General features: G+C 40.6%; 1 protein-coding gene across 2 annotated transcripts in view; it reads left to right on the forward strand.

Moving 5' to 3' along the window:
• LOC126336634 (protein bicaudal C homolog 1) overlaps positions 1-23,853 on the forward strand; it is a 282,230-nt gene that overhangs the window by 222,931 nt on the left and 35,446 nt on the right. For both annotated transcript variants that reach the window (XM_050000527.1, XM_050000528.1), the window contains 3 exons: positions 17,775-17,891; positions 17,974-18,273; positions 18,406-18,513. In XM_050000527.1, the coding sequence (XP_049856484.1) occupies positions 17,775-17,891; positions 17,974-18,273; positions 18,406-18,513 (525 nt within the window). The remainder of the gene's footprint in view (positions 1-17,774; positions 17,892-17,973; positions 18,274-18,405; positions 18,514-23,853) is intronic.

Below are 23,853 nucleotides of genomic sequence, written 5' to 3' on the forward strand. Positions count from 1 at the left end.
GATTTCACATACCAAACATCACAGAACTCAATATTACTAGGACTGGACCAATAAATAATCTCCATACAGGAAGTCTTACTGACAAATTAACAAGTTGAAAAAAGTGACAGGATATTGCCTGAAAGTTTTTTATACTGTTGAATAAAATATGAAACATTTTAATTCTTGAAGATACCTTAAATTTTCTTTCAGTTCTTAAAAGTATGTGCATGGCAAATATTAGTAGCAGTGATGAATTCGGGGGTGGGGGGTGGGGGGCGGACGAGATGATGGGGGGGGGGGGGGGGGGTGGCGACGGCAGCAAGTATTCTCCCCACCCCCAGAAATTGGAAATTCTCCCCACCCCCAGAAATTGGAAATTCTCCCCACCCCCAGAAATTGGAAATTCTCCCCACCCCCAGAAATTGGAAATTCTCCCCACCCCCAGAAATTGGAAATTCTCCCCACCCCCAGAAATTGGAAATTCTCCCCACCCCCAGAAATTGGAAATTCTCCCCACCCCCAGAAATTGGAAATTCTCCCCACCCCCAGAAATTGGAAATTCTCCCCACCCCCAGAAATTGGAAATTCTCCCCACCCCCAGAAATTGGAAATTCTCCCCACCCCCAGAAATTGGAAATTCTCCCCACCCCCAGAAATTGGAAATTCTCCCCACCCCCAGAAATTGGAAATTCTCCCCACCCCCAGAAATTGGAAATTCTCCCCACCCCCAGAAATTGGAAATTCTCCCCACCCCCAGAAATTGGAAATTCTCCCCACCCCCAGAAATTGGAAATTCTCCCCACCCCCAGAAATTGGAAATTCTCCCCACCCCCAGAAATTGGAAATTCTCCCCACCCCCAGAAATTGGAAATTCTCCCCACCCCCAGAAATTGGAAATTCTCCCCACCCCCAGAAATTGGAAATTCTCCCCACCCCCAGAAATTGGAAATTCTCCCCACCCCCAGAAATTGGAAATTCTCCCCACCCCCAGAAATTGGAAATTCTCCCCACCCCCAGAAATTGGAAATTCTCCCCACCCCCAGAAATTGGAAATTCTCCCTCCCCCCCCACAGAAAATGGAAGTTCTCCCTCCCCCCCCCACAGAAAATGGAAGTTCTCCCTCCCCCCCCACAGAAAATGGAAGTTCTCCCTCCCCCCCCACAGAAAATGGAAGTTCTCCCTCCCCCCCCCCACAGAAAATGGAAGTTCTCCCTCCCCCCCCCACAGAAAATGGAAGTTCTCCCTCCCCCCCCCACAGAAAATGGAAGTTCTCCCTCCCCCCCCCACAGAAAATGGAAGTTCTCCCTCCCCCCCCACAGAAAATGGAAGTTCTCCCTCCCCCCCCCACAGAAAATGGAAGTTCTCCCTCCCCCCCCCACAGAAAATGGAAGTTCTCCCTCCCCCCCCACAGAAAATGGAAGTTCTCCCTCCCCCCCCACAGAAAATGGAAGTTCTCCCTCCCCCCCCACAGAAAATGGAAGTTCTCCCTCCCCCCCCACAGAAAATGGAAGTTCTCCCTCCCCCCCCACAGAAAATGGAAGTTCTCCCTCCCCCCCCACAGAAAATGGAAGTTCTCCCTCCCCCCCCACAGAAAATGGAAGTTCTCCCTCCCCCCCCCCACAGAAAATGGAAGTTCTCCCTCCCCCCCCCCACAGAAAATGGAAGTTCTGTCTCCCCCCCCACAGAAAATGGAAGTTCTGTCTCCCCCCCCCACAGAAAATGGAAGTTCTGTCTCCCCCCCCCACAGAAAATGGAAGTTCTGTCTCCCCCCCCCACAGAAAATGGAAGTTCTGTCTCCCCCCCCCCACAGAAAATGGAAGTTCTGTCTCCCCCCCCCACAGAAAATGGAAGTTCTGTCTCCCCCCCCACAGAAAATGGAAGTTCTGTCTCCCCCCCCACAGAAAATGGAAGTTCTCCCTCCCCCCCCCCACAGAAAATGGAAGTTCTCCCTCCCCCCCCCCACAGAAAATGGAAGTTCTGTCTCCCCCCCCCACAGAAAATGGAAGTTCTGTCTCCCCCCCCCACAGAAAATGGAAGTTCTGTCTCCCCCCCCCACAGAAAATGGAAGTTCTGTCTCCCCCCCCCCACAGAAAATGGAAGTTCTGTCTCCCCCCCCACAGAAAATGGAAGTTCTGTCTCCCCCCCCACAGAAAATGGAAGTTCTGTCTCCCCCCCCACAGAAAATGGAAGTTCTGTCTCCCCCCCCACAGAAAATGGAAGTTCTGTCTCCCCCCCCACAGAAAATGGAAGTTCTGTCTCCCCCCCCACAGAAAATGGAAGTTCTGTCTCCCCCCCCACAGAAAATGGAAGTTCTGTCTCCCCCCCCACAGAAAATGGAAGTTCTGTCTCCCCCCCCCACAGAAAATGGAAGTTCTGTCTCCCCCCCCCCCACAGAAAATGGAAGTTCTGTCTCCCCCCCCCACAGAAAATGGAAGTTCTGTCTCCCCCCCCCCCACAGAAAATGGAAGTTCTGTCTCCCCCCCCCACAGAAAATGGAAGTTCTGTCTCCCCCCCCCCCCCCACAGAAAATGGAAGTTCTGTCTCCCCCCCCCCCCCACAGAAAATGGAAGTTCTGTCTCCCCCCCCCCCACAGAAAATGGAAGTTCTGTCTCCCCCCCCCCCCCACAGAAAATGGAAGTTCTGTCTCCCCCCCCCCCCCCACAGAAAATGGAAGTTCTGTCTCCCCCCCCCCCACAGAAAATGGAAGTTCTGTCTCCCCCCCCCCACAGAAAATGGAAGTTCTGTCTCCCCCCCCCCCACAGAAAATGGAAGTTCTGTCTCCCCCCCCACAGAAAATGGAAGTTCTGTCTCCCCCCCCCCCACAGAAAATGGAAGTTCTGTCTCCCCCCCCCCACAGAAAATGGAAGTTCTGTCTCCCCCCCCCCCACAGAAAATGGAAGTTCTGTCTCCCCCCCCCACAGAAAATGGAAGTTCTGTCTCCCCCCCCCACAGAAAATGGAAGTTCTGTCTCCCCCCCCCACAGAAAATGGAAGTTCTGTCTCCCCCCCCCCACAGAAAATGGAAGTTCTGTCTCCCCCCCCCCACAGAAAATGGAAGTTCTGTCTCCCCCCCCCCCACAGAAAATGGAAGTTCTGTCTCCCCCCCCCCCACAGAAAATGGAAGTTCTGTCTCCCCCCCCCCCCACAGAAAATGGAAGTTCTGTCTCCCCCCCCCCCCACAGAAAATGGAAGTTCTGTCTCCCCCCCCCCCACAGAAAATGGAAGTTCTGTCTCCCCCCCCCCCCACAGAAAATGGAAGTTCTGTCTCCCCCCCCCCCCCACAGAAAATGGAAGTTCTGTCTCCCCCCCCCCCCACAGAAAATGGAAGTTCTGTCTCCCCCCCCCCCCACAGAAAATGGAAGTTCTGTCTCCCCCCCCCCCACAGAAAATGGAAGTTCTGTCTCCCCCCCCCCACAGAAAATGGAAGTTCTGTCTCCCCCCCCCCCACAGAAAATGGAAGTTCTCTCCCCCCCCCCCCCACAGAAAATGGAAGTTCTCTCCCCCCCCCCCCACAGAAAATGGAAGTTCTCTCCCCCCCCCCCCCACAGAAAATGGAAGTTCTCTCCCCCCCCCCCCACAGAAAATGGAAGTTCTCTCCCCCCCCCCCACACAGAAAATGGAAGTTCTCTCTCCCCCCCCCCACAGAAAATGGAAGTTCTCTCTCCCCCCCCCCCACAGAAAATGGAAGTTCTCTCTCCCCCCCCCCCCCACAGAAAATGGAAGTTCTCTCTCCCCCCCCCCCACAGAAAATGGAAGTTCTCTCTCCCCCCCCCCACAGAAAATGGAAGTTCTCTCTCCCCCCCCCCCACAGAAAATGGAAGTTCTCTCTCCCCCCCCCCACAGAAAATGGAAGTTCTCTCCCTCCCCCCCCCCACAGAAAATGGAAGTTCTCTCCCTCCCCCCCCCCCCCCCACAGAAAATGGAAGTTCTCTCTCTCTCTCCCCCCCCACAGAAAATGGAAGTTCTCTCCCCCCCCCCCCCCACAGAAAATGGAAGTTCTCTCCCCCCCCCCCCCCCCCCCTGAGAAATTCATATTTATACTTGAAGTGAAACATAAAAATTCTCACCTGGTTTGTTAACTTGTACCATTGTGACAAAATTTAAACTATGCCAGCTGCTGTTGCTAACGAAGTTTGGAGTCAACTATGGAGAACTCGTGATAAAATGCAATTTTTACAAGCAAAATGAATGTGTAACACAATAGGTGGCGACTGGGTCCCTATAGTTTGGTTTCGTTACTTAGGTTCACTTTGGAACACTTAAACGGTACGGTATGTGTTATATTGCATTTAGGAACTTTCGGGTAATTGAACATTATCAATAATTACGGATTTCTGTAGTTGTAGATACAAGTTTGGATGTAGCTGTATTGCATTGATGTAGCTGTATTGCATTGATGTAGCTGTATTGCATTGATGTAGCTGTATTGCATTGATGTACTGGTGGATATTGTGTGATACGACTCCTGTAGTTGATAGTATAATTGGTATGTCAACTTTATCCTGATGCCACATATCCTTGACTTGCTCAGCCAGTTGCATGTCTTTTTCAATTTTTTTCTCCTGTTTTCTTTTTTATATTTGTTGTATTGAGTATGGATATTTCGATTAGCTGTTAATTTCTTCTTTTTATTGGTGAGTACGATGTCAAGTTTATGTGGTGGTGTTTTATCTGTTATAATGGTTCTGTTCCAGTATAATTTGTATTCATTATTCTCCAGTACATTTTGTGGTGCATACTTGTATGTGGGAACATGTTGTTTTATAAGTTTATGTTGTAAAGCAAGCTGTTGATGTATTATTTTTGCTACATTGTCATGTCTTCTGGGGTATTCTGTATTTGCTAGTATTGTACATCCACTTGTGATGTCATCTACTGTTTCTATTTGTTTGCAAAGTCTGCCTATATCTGTTGTGGTATTTGGATCTTTAATAATATGTTTGCTGTAATATCTGGTGTTTGTTTGATCTTGTATTGCAATCATGAATCCTTCCATCTCACTGTATATATTACCTTTTCTTAGCCATGTGTTGGACCCATCTTGATCGATGTGTTGCCGTGTTAGATGATACGGGTGCTTGCCATGTAGTGTTTTCTTTTTCCAATTTACTTTCTTCATATCTGTTGATGTTATGTGATCTAAAGGGTTGTAGAAGTGGTTATGAAATTGCAGTGGTGTAGCCGTTGTATTTATGAGTGATTGCTTTGTGTATTTTGCTATTTTCTGCTCGTTTTAGAAAGAATTTTCTTAAATGGTCCACCTGTCCATAATGTAGGTTTATGTCGACAAATCCCCTTCCTCTTTCCTTTCTGCTTAATGTGAATCTTTCTGTTGCTGAATGTATGTGATGCATTCTGTATTTGTGGCATTGTGATTGTGTAAGTGTATTGAGTGCTTCTAGATCTGTGTAACTCCATTTCACTACTCCAAATGAGAAGGTCAATGTTGGTATAGCATAAGTATTTATAGCTTTTGTTTTGTTTCTTGCTGTCAATTCTGTTTTCAGTATTTTTGTTAGTCTTTGTCTATATTTTTCTTTTAGTTCTTCTTTAATATTTGTATTATCTATTCCTATTTTTTGTCTGTATCCTAGATATTTATAGGCATGTTTTTTCCATCGCTTCTATGCAGTCGCTGTGGTTATCCAATATGTAATCTTCTTGTTTAGTGTGTTTTCCCTTGACTATGCTATTTTTCTTACATTTGTCTGTCCAAAAGCCATATTTATATCATTGCTGAATACTTCTGTTATCTTTAGTAATTGGTTGATTTGTTCCTGCCAGTAGTTTTAGGTCATGCATGTATAGCAAATGAGTGATTTTGTGTGGGTATGTTCCAGTAATATTGTATCCATAATTTGTATTACTTAGCATGTTGGATAGTGGGTTCAGAGCAATGAGGACCAGAAAGGACGTAATGAGTCTCCTTGGTATATTCCACACTTAATGTGTTTTGGCTGTGATGTGATATTATTTGAATTTGTTTGGATATTAAGTGTAGTTTTCCAATTCATTACTATGTTCAGGAACTGTATCAATTTAGGATCTACTTCATAGATTTCCAATATTTGTAGTAACCATGAGTGGGGTACACTATGAAAAGCTTTTTGGTAATCAATGCATGAATAGTGTAGCGACCTTTGTTTAGTTTTAGCTTGATATGTCACCTCTGCATCTACTATCAGTTGCTCTTTACATCCTCGTGCTCCTTTGCAACAGCCTTTTTGTTCTTAATTTATAATTTTGTTCTGTGTTGTATGTGTCATTGATTTCTGTGTAATGTCTGAAGTTAATATTTTGTATATTGTTGGTAGACATGTTATGGGGTGGTATTTAGCTGGGTTTGCTGTGTCTGCTTGATCTTTAGATTTCATATAAGTTATTCCATGTGTAAGTGTATTAGGGAATGTGTATGGGTCTGCAATGTAACTGTTAAATAGTGTGTGTGTGTGTGTGTGTGTGTGTGTGTGTGTGTGTGTGTGTACACATGTTCTTTTTTCCCCCTAAGGGAAGTCTTTCCGCTCCCGGGATTGGAATGACTCCTTACCCTCTCCCTTAAAACCCACATCCTTTCGTCTTTCCCTCTCCTTCCTGAAGAAGCAACCATCGGTTGCGAAAGCTAGTAATTCTGTGTATGTGTGTTTTGATCATTGTGCCTGTCTACCGGCGCTTTCCCGCTTGGTAAATCTTGGAGTCTGTTTTTAATATGTTAAATAATTTAGTTAGATGTGAATGTGTTGAGGTGAACTTCTTTAGCCAGAAATTTGCTATTTTATCTTTTCCAGGGGCTTTCCAATTGAGAGTAAAACTAATTGCTTTGGTGACTTCATGTTGCAAAATTATCACTTCAGGCATTTGTGGCATCATCTTGTATGTGTCTGTTTCTGCTTCTATCCACTGTGCATGCCTGTTACGTTGTACCGGGTTTGACCATATGTTGCTCCAGAAGTGTTCCATGTCTGTTATGTTTGGTAGATTGTCTATTTTAATGTGTGTCATCTATTGTCTGGTAAAATTTCTTTTGATTTGTGTTGAATGTTTGGTTATGTTTCCTTCTATTTTCAATTTTTTTGTATCTTCTCAGTCATTTGGCCAATGCTTGTAATTTCTACTTCTTTTCATCTAATTGCTCTATCGCTTCTTGTTGTGAGATTTTACCTAACCTTTTTCTTTTTTTCTGACATTTCATGTCTTATAAATTGTTAGCTGTCCAATGTCTGTTCTCAGTTTTTCTATTCTAATCTGTAGCCTGTGTTGCCACGCTGGTTTTGTGGGTTTCTTCTATGTGTTGGTTGGTTCTGATCTCTGCCTAGTGTGTATATTTAGTGTAGTGAGTGCTCCTATATAAACCAGTAGTTGTAACTCTTCCATAGTTGTTTTCATTTATTTTGTTGTGTATGATTGTCGATAGTTCTTATTGTTGTTTAGACTTGCGGGTTATTTGGCGGTCTATGCAAGAATGGTCTAATGTCTGTATTTGTGTCTTTGTATTCCATGTCAGCTGAAATTTTTCTTCTATATCTAACATGTGTGTCACTTCATGTTCTATTTGTACTTGTTCTGGTGGCAGTCTTAAGATTTCGTTTTCCTCTGATTGTTTAACTGATGTGTGTTTTTGTTTGTTTGTTTGCTTTGGGATGTTTGAGTCCATTACTGTATCTTCTTCTTCTGATTGCACATTATTGTGTTCCAGTATTTGTTGTACTTGTTTGATGTTTTCTAATTCTGACTGGGGTATCCTGTTATTTTTTTATTATTACACGGATCTGATCAACTAGTCGTAGTTCTGTTAAAAATTTTAATTCTGGGTATCTGGTAATAAATTTTCTGTATACTTGTGATCTGTATCCGGTTGTGTTGGCTCCTAGGTTTGTTGCTTGGTAATAACAGAACATGAGGTGTCGATTAACTTCATCTGACCATCTCATCCTCTGTCTTTTCCTTCTAGGGTGGTTGCATGAAGCATATCCTGCAAAACACCTCTATTTGGATTTAAATCATTTTCCAGTTGGCTAGCAGTGTCGTTACCATTGTGGGCGGGCCTAGGGTTATAATAATAATAATTATTATTATTAATTATTATTATTATTATTATTATTATTATTATTATTATTATTATTATTATTATTGCCAACACCAACAAATTAGCAGTTGCTGTATAATAAGTGTGCAGTAAAGCTAAGCATTGCAAGGTGTGTTGGCAATGCTGAATGTGGAATAAGTGAGCCTTTTCTCTCTCATGTCTTCCCTCACCGCACCTCCAATCAGCCTAACATGTAAGCTAATTTTTTAGCTATGCAGCCCACCCTCGAATCAACCTTATGTCGCAAAACACGTCCCCGGGTTATTGCTACAGAATTGGAAGTAGAATCTGACGTTACAAAAGATTGTTTTAATTTTTTTGTTGCATTACTGGGAATGTTTCAAAGAGTCAATAGCCATATAAATTTTCCCTGATCAATGAGTCCAAAGCTCAAACACAAATATTTGCGTACACTAGACAATGTTTTTCACAGTGTCAATAGGGATACAAAATTTTTGCCTAAACAAGTGGTACATTCCACTGAAAGTGGGACGTTTGGAAATGCTGCTGTAAGAGTACAATCTAAACTTTCATTGTTGTATAAAAACTCAATGCATTGCTTGAAACTGCTGTAAGGTTGTAGCAGTCAGTTGACAGGTTACTATGGAAATGTGATGTGATTATGTAGTGTACTACGTGCAGTTTTGTCAGTTTATAACATCAAAAGAACTGTTAGTGCTGAAATAAAATGTCAAAACAATGAACTTCAATTTCTTTCTGGTCTAATAAAAGACAGTGTATTGAAAAAGACAGATGAGTGTCAATCTACTGAAAGAAGGGCTAGTGATTGTGACGATGAATTGCGTAGGTCTACAAAGTCTTCAGTTTCCCTTACACACTTTTCAAATGATAAATGTGCCATTCCTGGCCCATCCATACTTAGCAATTCTAAACAAAGTACTGAACATGAGATTATCAGCAAAAATGGGAGTGTAAGTAAATTGGTTGTACTTCGATTGCGAGTGGAGTGGGGCTTTCTGCAAATAGTGTCAAATGCATTTCAAAAACTATATCGAAGCTCTACAGAAAACAGGAGGAGTGTTCATTCCTGCACCTCTCACTAAATTTAGAAAAGCCACCAGAAGCATGGGAAAACTAGAAAATCACGCCAACTCATAAAAACTTGTAAGTGGCTGTATTCATCATGGACTAAGAGTGTAACTACAAATTGGGTCTCTATAGCTATGCAATTATATTTTCAAACAATTAAGTCCAGCAAGGAATACATAATAAGGAAAGAATAAACTGTTACTTGTATCACAGGCAGCATTGTCATACAGGCACAATTAAAAAAGAAGGCTAGAAATATTCAGATTTCGGAAATCACTTCTCGGAAGCAGTAACTTCCACATGGGAGAAACATACTAAAAACAAAGGTTCCAAGACTTACCAAGTGGGAAAGTGCCGGTACACAGGCACAATAAAATAACACACACACACACATACACTTAAAGGCAAATAGTTTGGGCAGAGATGTCAGTCAAGGTGGAAGTGCAGAGACAAAGCTGATGTTGAATGACAGGTGAGGTATGAGTGGCGGCAACTTGAAATTAGCGGAGATACAGGCCTGGTGGATAACGAGAAGAGAGGGTGTATTGAAGGGCAAGTTCCCATCTCCGGTGTTCGGATAGGTTGGTGTTGGTGGGAAGTATCCAGATAACCCGGACGGTGTAACACTGTGCCAAGATGTGCTGGCTGTGCACCAAGGCATGTTTCACCACAGGGTGATCCTCATTACCAACAAACACTGTCTGCCTTTGTCCATTCATGTGAATGGACAGTTTGTTGCTGGTCATTCCCACATAGAAAGTGTCACAGTGTAGGCAGGTCAGTTGGTAAATCACGTGGGTTCTTTCACACGTGGCTCTGCCTTTGATCGTGTACTCCTTCCGGGTTACAGGACTGGAGTAGGTGGTGGTGGGAGGGTGCATAGGACAGGTTTTATATCGGGGGCGGTTACAAGGGTAGGTGTAATGGTTCAGGGATTCAGGACTGGAGCAGATTAGTTTGCCACGAAGACCTAGGCTGTAGGGAAGGGACTGTTTTATATGGAGTGCGTGGCAGCTGTCATAATGGAGGTACTGTTGCTTGTTGGTGGGTTTGATGTGGACGGATGTGTGAAGCTGGCCATTGGACAGATGGAGGTCATCAAGGAAAGTGGCATGGGATTTGGAGTAGGACCAGGTGAATCTGATGGAACCAATGGAGTTGAGGTTGGAGAGGAAATTCAGGAGTTGTTCTTCACTGTGAGTCCAGATCATGAAGATGTCATCAATAAATCTGTACGGAACTTTCGGTTGGCAGGCTTGGGTAACCAAGAAGGCTTCCTCTAAGTGACCCATAAATAGGTTGGCATACGAGAGGGCCATCCTGGTACCCATGGCTGTTCCCTTTAATTGTTGGTATGTCTGGCCTTCAAAAGTGAAGTAGTTGTGGGTCAGGATGAAGCTGGCTAAGGTGATGAGGAAAGAGGTTTTAGGTAGGGTGGCAGGTGATCGGTGTGAAAGGTAGTGCTCCATTGCAGCGAGGCCCTGGATGTTCGGGATATTTGTGTATAGGGAAGTGGCGTCAATGGTTAAAAGGATGGTTTCCGGGGGTAACAGACTGGGTAAGGATTCCAGGTGTTCGAGAAAGTGGTTGGTGTCTTTGATGAAGGATGGGATATATATACAATCGTTGCTCGGTACCCAAACCAAACTGTAGGAAGGAAGGAAGGAAGGAAGGAAGACTGGATTCAACATCCAGCAGACATCAGTCATTAGAGTGGTTTAGAGAAATTATAGAAAACTTAGGTCTAGATGGCTGACCTGGGTTTGAACAGGCATACTTCAGAATGAGTCCAGTGGGTTAACAACTGTGCCACCTTGCTAAGTCCATCAGCAGCTCTACATGTGAATTGGAGGCAGGTGAGGGGAAAGGGAAGAAAAAAATAGGGCGGGGGGGAACTAGGTAGGTAGGTTTTGTGTGTGTGTGTGTGTGTGTGTGTGTGTGTGTGTGTGTGTGTGTGTGTGTGTGTGTGTGTGGTGTGTGTGTGTGTGTGTGTTTATTTTTCTGGCCAGTGATGGCTACGAGAATGAAAGGACAGTTCCCATCTGCACAACTCAGAAGCTGGTGTGGGAGAGGGAAAACCAGATGGGACAAGGTGTGAAGGAGCTGTTGAAATGGAAATATAGTGTACTGGACAGCATGCTCAGCCACTGAATGGTCCAGCTCTCTTGGTCACAGTTTGGTGGTGGCCCTTCATGCAGACACAGCTTGTTAGGTTCTACGCAAACATAGTGTGTGTCAAAGCAATTACAGCTTAATTTATAGATCACGTGGCTGCTTTAACAGGTGATTCTACCTTGGATGGGGTAGGAGACGAGTGATGATGGAGTGGATGGTAGTGGGACGATGTACGAAACAAATCGTGCATGAAAGTCGTATTGCAGGAATATGAATCATGAGAGAAGGAGTTAGGAACAGGGGTGGAGTAGAGCCGGACAAGGACATGCATAGGTTGGATGTGCTGTGGAATACCACAATGGGAGGTGTGGGGAGGGCACAATAAGAGGTAGTCATAACCTTCACAGTTGAGGTTATCCATTTGCTCCAGTCATTAATGGTGTGTGTCAAAAGAGTGGTTCTTTGTGGCTCGTGTGGGTATTTCGGTATGATAAGTAATTTCTCATAAGACTCAAGAAATGTTTCTCTATAAAGTTAGAGTAATTTCAGGATGTGAAGACCTAAGTAAGACTCTTGGCATATTTGGAGAGTGATTGTTGGTCACTACAGATCAGATGACCACAGCTTGTTAAGCTGTAGGGAAGGGACTTCTCATTACAGAGTGAGTGTCAGCTGTTGAAAGGGAGATATTGTTGGTGGTTTCAAAGTGTGGTGTGGAAAGGGGTACTGGTGTAGCAATCGAGATGATAGCCAAAAAGAAGGGTGCTTGTTGGGCTGAGACGTACCGGATGAAGTGGATGGTGAGATGAGGTTGAGTTTCTAAAAAAAATTGTGGCCAGGATGTCTTCCTCATTGATCCAGGTCATAAAGATACCCTCAATGAATCTTAGCCAAGCTAGGGGTTTGGGATTCTAGGTGATTAAAAAGAAATTCACTAAATGGCAAAAAGAGATGTGTGCATAGGATGGTGCGATGTGGGTGACAATGGAGTCAGATGGACATATGGGCGTATGGAAGGGTAGCATTCAATAACAGCAATATCATGGGCATTGGGGAAGAGAATGAAGAGGTGGGCGGCATACACACTGGTGAGCAGCATCTGTATGGTAAAAAAATGGGGAACTGGAGGAAGTGATAGGTGCCTTGTATACAGAAAGGCCAGAAACAGTCTGAAAATCTTGTGATGGTGTTGCAGGGAAAGTTGTTCTGAGAAATGACTGATCAGAAAAAAGCGATGTGATGCACATTTTCAAAGTTAACTAGCAATGAAGTTAGCAGATCGTCAATTGAGTGTACACATTCTAGTGGCCTGCAAGAGTCAGTGTCACCAAATATGTTCTCCGTATGGTTTTCTTAAGTCAAGCAAGGGAGCAATACAAAATTCAGATGCAATCTGCTATATTCCCTAAGAATCATTGCCTTTACAGCCATTCTAGACACATCACTGAGAGCTGGTTACAGGTAACAAGCTAAAGCTGTCAGGGGCATGAGCATAGAGATTATCTGAGGGAGTACAGTATTCAAGCTTAGTGGGGCATCCTGGGTGACTGGGTTCTTGTAGTTACACAAGGATGTTGAGGGTAGGAGTGCAGTGAGGAGTGGGGGTGAGGAGTGACAGTCTGGGATGGATCTGTCTTCCCTGAAGCTGTGAAAGTAGCCATAGAATCTACCAACTTACCTTCAACCATTGGTTGTGTTGTTAGAGGTAGCTCATTACATTTGTGCTCAGACTATACCCAAAACTACCGTGAAGTGTTCAGCAGCAAGGTATGTGAACATGACAAATAACAAGCTGCCTGTTCACATTAATGGCCACTGCCAGGCAGCCCAGGTGCTGAGTATGCAGTTCAACATGCAGTGCTTCTCTACAATGATTGCTTCATGGCCTGTTACACCTGGATTCTTCCCTTAACACTAGCTTTTCTGAATTGTGTAGCTGGAAACACTCTGAAAAATTTCCTTCATCCTTGTAACCCCTCTGGCCTGAATTTTCTGCCTGTGTCCCCATCTGTGCCAGTGTCTGTAAAGCCCTGCTACTTACCCAATCAGGGAAAGGGGACCTACAGTTCAATCATCTATTGTGCATAGTGACTCCTCACACAGAGAGGTTATGGCCAGATTAAAGGCAGATAGAAAATTTTCCTGGTCTGACAAGGATTTCATCTCACTTCTTCCCTGTTCCCAGGCACACCATTCACTGCTTTATGACAAGGCCTGACACCTATACAAATGAGCAGTGTCAATGATCAGTTGAATCACTGTTTTGCAAGCATTCTCCTTTTTAGATTGTCTGTTTTTCCCTAGTATTCCACTAATTAACTGAAACTGCCAAGTTTTCACCTAAGACTGAGCACATGTGATTGTTGCAATTCACGTTCCTGAAAATTGCTATGCTCTAGATTTGTGAGTTGACATGCTGTAACTGTTACATTGACTTCCTAGCCACAGGATGCAAAGTATTCTATTTTATTTATTTGAGAAGTGCACATAGTGAAGAGAAAGATGCCAGTCTTTGTGCCATTCTGAAATCTTACCAAAATATGACCGAATACTTATGCAGCTTTTTCCAGGCAATACACGGCAGACAGCTGCACCATTTGCAAAAACTCCGAGGTTACTATTAATTGTTTTCAAGGTCATTAATATATAAAACAAAAAGCAAGAGTCCAAATACACTTGTCTAGGGCACACGTAATGTCATTTCAACTATCAATTCTTGATCAAAGATGTGTTGCCCTCCCTACCACAAAAACCTCAATTCAGTCACAAATTATGCTTTATATTCCATATGCCATATGATCAAACTTCTCTTAAGTCTAGATGTGTTACTAATTAAGTGCTTTCTGGAAGTTGAGAAATACTATATCTACCAGACTACCCTGAGCCCTGGTTTTCAGAATGTTAAGAGAAATGTGTGTCTGGTTTCATATGATAAGTGATTTCACAGGTCTTGCTGGTTGGCATAAAGTGGTTGTGTTATTAAAGGTAGCTCATTACATTTGTGCTAAGAGTATTCTTGACACTACCGTGAAGTGTTCAGCAGAGGGTACACCTCACTGTACCAATTAAAGGAATTTTTTCCTATTCCATTCACATATGCAGTTCAGGAAGAATCACTGTTTAATGCCTCTTTGCAAGCTCTAATCTTGTCCCCATAATCCCTATGTAAGCAATGTTCAAGGAATTGTAGGTTATTCCTACAGTCAAGTTTTTCTAACTTTAGTAGTTAGACTTCCTCAGAATAGTTTCCATCTATCTTAGCCTGCCAGTTCAGTTCTTCGAACATCTGTGACACAATCTCCTTTCGGTCAAATAAACTTTTGACCATTCATGTTGCCCTTCTCTGAATGCATTCTATGTTAACTGTTGCCCTCTTGTGTATGCATCCCACACAACTGTACAGTATTCTAGGATGGCCCACACAAGTTTTTAATATGTGCTCTTCTTTGTAAATTGATTGTTTCATAGATGATACAGTTACCTACAGTGGAATAGTCTGCAAGAAGCTACATAATATTCAGTTAGCTCAAACTGGTGCAAAGACTCACAACTTGCTTTACATGTTCAGAAATGTAAAACTGTTCACTCAACAAAATCAATAAAATGTAGTATCCTATTGTAATGAATATCTGAACTTTCATGCTGTGAACCAAAATGTTTGATTCTATATAAATTTTGAGCTGACTTAAGTTAATTTTCTGACCTATGTTCAGAAATATCTACAGAGTATAAATGTGTAAATTAGGTAAGAAAATTCACCCAAGTTAACCCAAAACTTAAACATAATTGAAAATATCAGTTGACAGTGCAAAAGTCCTGAGGCGGTTAGGTTCATTACTATACGATACCAAGTTTTTGCATATGGTTAAGTGCACAGTTTCACATTTCTGAACATATAAAAGAAGTTGCCAGTATTCGCACCACGTTAAGACCTTATGATCTAACTGAATATTTATGCAGCTTCTTTCAGACACTATCATTATAGGTAACTGAATCATCCATGAAGTCTGTGATCTAAGATTTTATAAGAAATGGATGTGAAGGTTATTGGATGTTACTTCTGTTGATCACTTCAGCTATACTTCTAGATAGACGGGTGTGATTTGTGTCTCTTTCCAACCACAAGGTTTGTGTACACACACTTAAATTCATCAGAGAATGTTTCCAGTTCTAAACTAGGACACAAAGTATTTTAGGATTGATTTGGTGAAACTGAATATAAGGGCAGACTAATTTTGAATAAAATGCCACACTTAAGTTGCTATCACAGCTGCTCTAAATAACTAAAAGGTTAAAATAATTTCAAACATTTTTTTTAAGTTGTCTTTGACACACTGCATCTTACATACTTCTAAATCGATTTCAACTTCAGTCTACAAAAACATAGTGAAATAAATCCTCCAAAAAGAAGAGCCACTTCATAGATCAATATGGATTCCAAATATGTATTCTGGTTATTTATCAGTGTATGTTTGACAGTGAATAGCTATTATGCAGATTGTACAAAATAATGAACTTCCACTTCATTTAATGGAAATCTGATTTAAAGATGAACAAAGTGTCTTCATATAATGAATTGCTTCAGGTGGTTTACCAGCACAAATCAATAGTCACAGCACCAGCAGTGTGTGGTAGTAATCATCCCTGACAAACTGTAAAGATAACTTGAAGTTTAAAAGTGCTCTGTCATAGAGCTGAGAATTTGTGTTTTTGGTGTGTGCATGCATGTGTGTGTGCTGATTAAAATCAATCTTCATAAAATAAAATAAGTTAGTTTGTGCTTCATAGCTAGTGTCTTTGCTAATCTAAGCATTGTAAACTGTTTACCATTTTTTGATAATATTTTGTAATGTACTCAAAAGCACTTTCGATGTAAAGAATATTTAAGACAATCACTAAGTGGAGAGTAGTAGTTTATGCACTAACTCTGGAGAAAGATCTTTTTTATAATAATTCAGACTACAGTTTGTAAGGCCAGTAAGATTATATATATATATATATATATATATATATATATATATATATATAATTGGAGTACTTTGTCAATGTTTTCCTTTTCTTGGAACGAGAGCATATTTTCCCATCAATATGAAAAGACACACATTATTACAATGATCTACATCTACGTCTATCTCCGTACCCTGCAAATCACTATGAAGTGCATGACTGGAGGTATTGTAACTTATTAGGGCTGCTTCCTGTTTACTCCATGTAAGGAGTGTAGGAAGAATGATTGTTGAAATGCCTCTCTGCATGCTGTACTTAGCTTGACCTTGTCCTCATGGTCCCAGTTGAAGTAATACGTAGGTGGTTGTTACAGGGATTATCACAGTGACAGTTTTGTGGACAACTGGATTTCAGTGTGTTGTAAAATTTTCAAGAAAACTTTACCAGGTAATGCTTAAACTAATTAAACCATGGTACCGGATGCTATTATCTAATATCACTTCCTGTTGGATGTTCCAGTAGTGTGAATACCTACAAGTAATGGAGACTCAATTCCCTCACTCATCAAACCTGGATGAAAGTGCAGTTTTAAAAAGTGTGAAGTAATGCAAACAATTCTGTAACTATATTGCACTAATGATAATCTCCTTCCTTTGCTCTGGTGTTGCAATTGTTTACGAAATTGATACAGGCTGCTGGCTTTAAGTAGGCTAAACGTCCAGCAACTGTCCTATGATGACAAAATAATTTACTGGGCATTAGTCTTTCCTTTTCCAATCAATATTACATAAGAAAACCAATTTGGCATTGGAAAGCTGAATGGAATGACTGCTACAAATACATATTCTTTTTAACTAATGTGATTAGATTGTTTGAAGTTCTCAAATGAGATCCTTCATTCCACAAGGTTGGCACATGGAGGGAGGAGGCTAAGTTACAAAATTGAAAAGGAAGGGATCACTCAGACCCTCCTCCATACCTCTCTCCTCTCACAGGAAGGAACTCCTATTCCTGAAAGCTAGGGTAGTGTTGTGTACTTCTGTATGCATCTGTTGTTAGCATTAATATTTTGACTCCTGATGGTGAATACTGGTCACCAAGTCTCTCAAAATATTCTCAATGCAGTTTGTGTGTTTACAAAAGCACATGAAACTTTGTAGTTAATATTTAGGGTTCTGATATGTTTACTTTTATCAAATATTGTTAATCAGTCCTTTAAAGGAGACACATAATTTAGTTTGCTTAGTATTCTGTAAATTTTATCCAACATAAGACATAACAGTATTCAGAGGAAATAAAGATAAGCATTTGGTTCAAGTTAATACTTCATTAATGCATTAAATGTTCAAAAAGTAAAAACACTATTACACCTCCACATTACCAATATTAACATTTTGCCTTTGAATTCACATATGTAATTAAGTGTACTAATGTCTGTCCCATACATTCAAAATTAGACCAAAAGTTCGTAAAAACCTTTTTAGTATAAACAATGAAATCAGACAAAAAGCTTAGATCTATTTCAGAATTATTACAAAACACTTCCACATTTCTATTACTTTTAGTGTAGGTGAAATTTTATCATGATTTAATTTCAGGCAAGATATATGAAGCAAGAAAATTACTACTGAGCCTCAAGGAGCCCTCAGTTCATGCTGATATACCAGACTCTTACTTCATCCCTGACGATCATCCAGTATTTGAAGTCAACAGTAGTATGTATATCTGGAAAAAGTTCATTAATCACTGAGTTCACGAAAAACATTACATTAAAATGGTGTATAATTCATTTTCCAGGTGGAAAAACTGATAGTGAAAAGTATGACACACCACTGCTGATGAACAATAATTACCAGTGTTCACCATGTTCTTCAGGATACAATTCACCATCACTTCCACTGCTCTCGCCAGACCTAGCTGGTCAGGCTACTCCATGGGGATTGTCAACAGTTTTGCCTTCTCTACCGAGCCCATATCTTCCTCCTCATCTGTTCATGCAGCATCCTTCAATTCTCAGCAGCATGTCTTGCAGCAGTGGATATGCCAGTCGGTCAAACAGTCCTTTGTCACTTGCCTCGGAATCAAACACATGCAAAGGTAGTTGGTAGAAACTGTAAACTACAAGTGTGTTCTCATGTTTTATTGCTGCTAGAAACTGTAGACAAATTCAGTAGTTTCAGAATGTTAACAAAAGTAATTGTTTCTTTGAAACATCTTTCAATGTTGCAGCAAATTCTCCACTAAGTCATTCAACTAGCCCAGTAAGGAGCCCTGCAGAGAGCCCAAGAACAAAAAGTTGTTCTCCAGTGCAGGATGACACACTCACAAATATTTCTGGTAAGTTGGTCACACTTGACCAGTTATGGTATCTTCATATTGTACTTCAGTGAGAGTTTGTCCTAAGCATATATAAAAAATGTATAACTGAACTAAAAAGAATGAAAAAATCTTTTTAGTGACAAGTGGGTTAGTCATTTTTATTGGTAAAAATATAGGAGTACTTAGACAGTGCAAGAAGTACAAATAGGCAAAGAACTGTCATACATGCATTTAGGCAGCTATTCTGTAGCCTACACAATCATACTAAAAAGGCTGAGCATCTGTGGGCAGGCAAGTAACTCGTGTACACTCAAAGAACACGTTCAATAGGGCTATACTAACTGAGCCTCCCCTGAGCAAGCTGGCAAGTGCTCATACATGCCTGTGCCTCATGGGGCAGCTTAAGTGAAAAAATTCTTAGATTGCATTACTGAGCATTTTTAGGTTCTTAACTGCTCTTACACACGCTAAAGATACTCCCCTTATAACTATTCAGTGCTGGCATCAAACAATTTAGATGATTTTGCTATGGTTACTATCTCTTGCCATCATTACAATTCCCATAAATATTGCACCTAATATTAAAAAAAACCAGATGTGAAAGATATTTGTTGAAACAATTTAACATCATTATCAAAAAGTTTTCATCATTAGAGGTCTGTTCAAACAATTCTGGTACTTGGTTCACAAAAGTTTTCTACACCAACCTGTCCCTTATAGTGCATTGTCTTCTATAAAATACTCACCTCCAAAATTCATACCACTCCCAATGCTGTGTCCACTTCTGGAAACAATCTTGGTACAACTCTTTCTGGATCGTGTGAAGTGCTGTCTGCGAATTTTCTTCTATCTCGTCTATCATTGGAAATCATCGTCCTGTAATGGGGTTTTCAACTTTGAAAATAAAAGAAAGTCTCAAAGGGCCAGGTCTGGAGAGTGCAGAGGATGGGGCAGCACAGAGATTTTGTTTTTTGTGCAATAGTCATGCACCAATGGGGATAAAAGTGCTGGTGATTTGTTCCACCACATTTCAGTCCATTTCATCTCGTGTTTTCTTGCAGGTGTCAAAACACATCCTTATAGTACCCTCAATTAACAGTTTGTCCCTCTAGCACAAATTCATCATGAACTAATCATTCGAAGTCAAAGAGAACACTTAGTACGACATCGACATTTGACCTGACCTGACAAGCTGTTTTTTTGGCTTTGGAGGAACTTCCCCAACCCATTTTGAAGAATGAAACTTGGTCTCAACATCATAATTGTAGGCCAAAGTCTCACCACCAGTTAAGATTATCTTCAAGAACATCTCATTCTCCTTTACGCAGCCCAAAAGCTCTTCACAGATTGAGAGGTCTTTCCTGGTCATGACTTGATGTGGGATGAACCTGGCAACACAATGCATTCCAAAGTGCTGTCAGGATTCCATGACATGATCCAACTGAAATTTTACATTATTCTGCAATCTCTCTGACAGTCAGTCTTAAATTGTTATCAACAATTTCGTTGATGTTCCTGACATGATCATCATCAGTAGACATTGAAGGGCATCCTGAATGAGGGTCACCTTTGCCTTCCATCCAGCCATTTTAAAAATGTGCGAACCATTGTAACACAAAGTATGGTTTAAACACTCATCACTGTAGGCTTCCTGCATCATTTGGTGTCTCTCTGTAAAGTTTTTCTCGAGTTCATACAAAATTTAATACACACGCGTTGCTCCTCTAACTATGCCATCTTGTAATTCGCGAAGTGTGCAACATAACATTCTACTTAACACAGGACTCAACAATATCTAACAGACGTAAAAAATGAAACTTCTGGCAATTACACGTTCATGTGTGCGTGCAGGGATTACAACCACATTTCGCTTGAACACACCATTGGTGTGAAATCATAAATGTTACAGGATGTTTTGAACAGACCTCGCAAATACATCGTAAAACTATAGTTGCATTTTGTGGAAAGAGAACTGTCTGTCCCCAGAAAATTAATTCTCTTATGGAGAGCACCATTGGAAAATACTGTACATCTCATGTTTCAAAAATACTCACTTATTTTCAGTATTTGGCCACTTCAGTGTGGTGGCCACTGGAGTGTTCAATTAATTTTCCCTAAAATTGATGTGTCCCTTACCACTTTCTTTCCAGTCAACTAGGGGCACTTCTTCAGTGAGACTTTTGATACATTGGAATCTCATTGAAAAAGTGCACTCATTAGTTAAATGTTCTACACAATTTTCTCAAAATAATTTTAGCAGCATAACATTATTTTGATTTACAATGCACAGTGACAAGAATATACTTAATTCTGTTTAAGAGTTGTTCCACTGGAATGCAATGTTCGTCAAACCTCATACTGTGACCCTTAAAAACACCTTCTGGTCCATTACAAATTTGACTAGACACCTTCGATGTGGGACTGGTTAAGAGATTGTTCTGAAATAGCCTTTGGCTCATGGACATCATAAGGGCAGATTGTGAACTGTTGAAAAATAATTTTCATAAAATTTATTTACATATCTTTCTTCCTTGGATCATACAATTACTGTAAGTGTTGCCTATGTGATTGTTGAAACTAGACAGCACTGTAGTTTATTTCAAATCAGAATGTTTAATTAAGGCATTTTCTGGATAAAAATTGCACACAGTAACTCAGAAGCAGCTCACTAAATGAACAAGATAAATTTCCTATGTGTACTATCATATAAGTCCCACACAGATTTATCTTGAAAATTTTTTAATATTTCACTATGCAGCTGTTGTCAGCCAGGAAACTCTGAAAACAAACCTTGTCTGTACTCATTCTCCACACAATTTCCTCACTCACCCACCATCTCCCAGAACAGTGTATCCTTCATCCTAAAACTACTACTCTCCTCCATCCCTTCCATCCTGTGTGTTCCTGGACTACTGCAGATATATAGCCACAAATGTAGTCCTCCACTGCTTGACTCTTTTACTACCACCTTTCCAGCCATGCCATCATTAGTGACACAGCTGAACGAGATACGAAAATTTAAAATTTTCAAGCCTGTTGACTAATTTATACAAATAACATCCTAGATGTTCACAAAAATGTGCATTAATGCAATGCTCTAAAACATAATTAATAAACCATGAGGGACATGAAATAGATACAGACTGATGTCAAAATGAGTTTGCAGTAGCTTTGTACTTAGCTGTTCTCAGCTCATCTCAGTGACACCATTCTGATGGATAAAAATTGTTTCCTTTACATCATCAATATTGCATTTAACAATGGTGTGGCCACTTGAAGTTGACACACTAGCTGGAAAATATTCAGTGATACATTTCTTGCTTTCTGAAGGTGAAAAACTGGCAAAAATTTTTCCTTGAATGGCTTTACAATATGACAGTTCTGTGACCTACAGAAATTTTTATAAGTGGTCAGAACAGTTCAAAAATAGTCAAACCTCAGTGACGGACAAGCACTGTCCTGGTCAGCCAGTTGCATTGTCAACCCCTTCACTTCGAACCCACATGTTTGTGAGACTTATATATTACAGATGAACCTACAGCAAAAACACAAACTATGCAAAACCTAATTTGTCCGCTAGTGAAAGGATTTTGGAGGTATCTCTAATCAACTCATTAGTTACATTTAACTTGACATTAAATACAGTCTTTTTGTTTTTCAAGATACTTTTACTCCATTTGTAATCTATTTGCTTTGATTACTTTCTTAGGGCAAAGTACTCAATGTTACCTATGACCATATTAGAGAAGCAGTTATACTTTCCGTTTATCCTGGGTGAATTGTATACATCTTTCCAGTCTGTATTCCACAAATGGTTTTTATACTTTCAATTCCTGTTTCATTTATTATTTGTACAGTTTCCCACTCCCTGTTATTAGTTGAATCAGACCCCACTACATTAAATGTAAGCAACTGGGCATGATGATCTGAAAAGCCACTAAATATTGGATTTATACTATGATTTGCTAGTGTGGTAATATCTATAAAAATGTTATCAATAGCAGTGCTGCAAGTACCCATAACCCTAGTTGGAAACTGTACTAAGGAATGAAATTATAAGAAGTTGCAAGAGACTCTAATATGGATCTTCACAGCTATCCTATAAAAAAATTTAAATTAAAAACTGCACTTAGTATAAGTTCATTATTTTTAGAAGTTAAGAAATTTAATACTGCATCAAAATGTTCAATGAATAGCTGGAAATTGCCAGTTAAAGCTCTGTGTATTGTGACTATAATTTTTCTTTTGTGTGTTTCTACTTGTGTGGTACATGCTTCAAAGTGCTGATCACTAAATTATTTAAGAATGTCAATGTTATTATGATTGTAACCCTTACTAATGTGAGTGACAACTCTTCCTTTATCCTCCTTTCTCCATCTTAGGTAACACAAGGAAACAATACTCAGTCTGTAGAGACTTAAAAGAATGCTATGAAAGGGAAGGTGACCCTTTCCTAGATAAGATTTGAACATCTGATGAAACTTGGGTTCACCATTTTGAATCATAGCCCAAAACACAGAGCATGTAATGGAAGCACATTAGCTTGCTTGTCGAAAATAAATGCAGAATGCAAGCATCAGTGTGAGAAAGTCACGTTGGTTGTGTTTTGTGATGCTCAAAATGTCATCATTTATGCCTATTTGTAAGATCAGCATACAATAAACAGGGCCTATTACTCAGACATACTCAAGAGCAAAGTAAAACTAGCAGTGGCAGAGAAACGTAGTGGATCTCAAAGGAAGTGTGTGACATTACTACACATCAATGTTCATTCTCACACTGCCCCATGACCCAACAAAATGGAGAAAACATGAATTAGGAGATACTAGCTAATTCTTCCTACAATCTTGATTTGGCTCCCTTGGCTTCCCTGTTTCCTCCACTCAAGAAGGCATTATGTAGGAAAAATTGCAGCAGCAATGAGGTGGTCAAAGAGTTTCTGGAAAATTGGCTCAAACAAGACTGACTCTTCTGCACAAACTATAAAAAAATAGTTCATTGTTGAGAGAACTTTGTTAATATTGGTGGGGATTATGTTAGTCATATAATATTTTGTTAGTAATGCAGTTTCTTCTACATTAATTTGTATCTTCATTTATTGGATGTCCTTCATACTTAATTCTAAAGTAATAGTTAGTAATTTCATTGTTAGTTTCTTTGTAAGCAGTAAATTAAACTGCAGGGCATTATACTGCACCTTAGTAATAAGTTGCAGTGTATGACCCTTCTGAATTCTGCACAAGTCCTACTTTTACAGCATGAATGTTAGGATAAAGCTGATGAGGTTTCTATTTTTGAATGCTATGGTTTTTTAATATATCATTCGGTGCATCAGTGTGATTTCAACCTTTTTCTTGT

The sequence above is a fragment of the Schistocerca gregaria genome, chromosome 2 (genome assembly GCF_023897955.1).
Source record: "Schistocerca gregaria isolate iqSchGreg1 chromosome 2, iqSchGreg1.2, whole genome shotgun sequence".
In the NCBI taxonomy this organism is placed as follows: domain Eukaryota; kingdom Metazoa; phylum Arthropoda; class Insecta; order Orthoptera; family Acrididae; genus Schistocerca; species Schistocerca gregaria.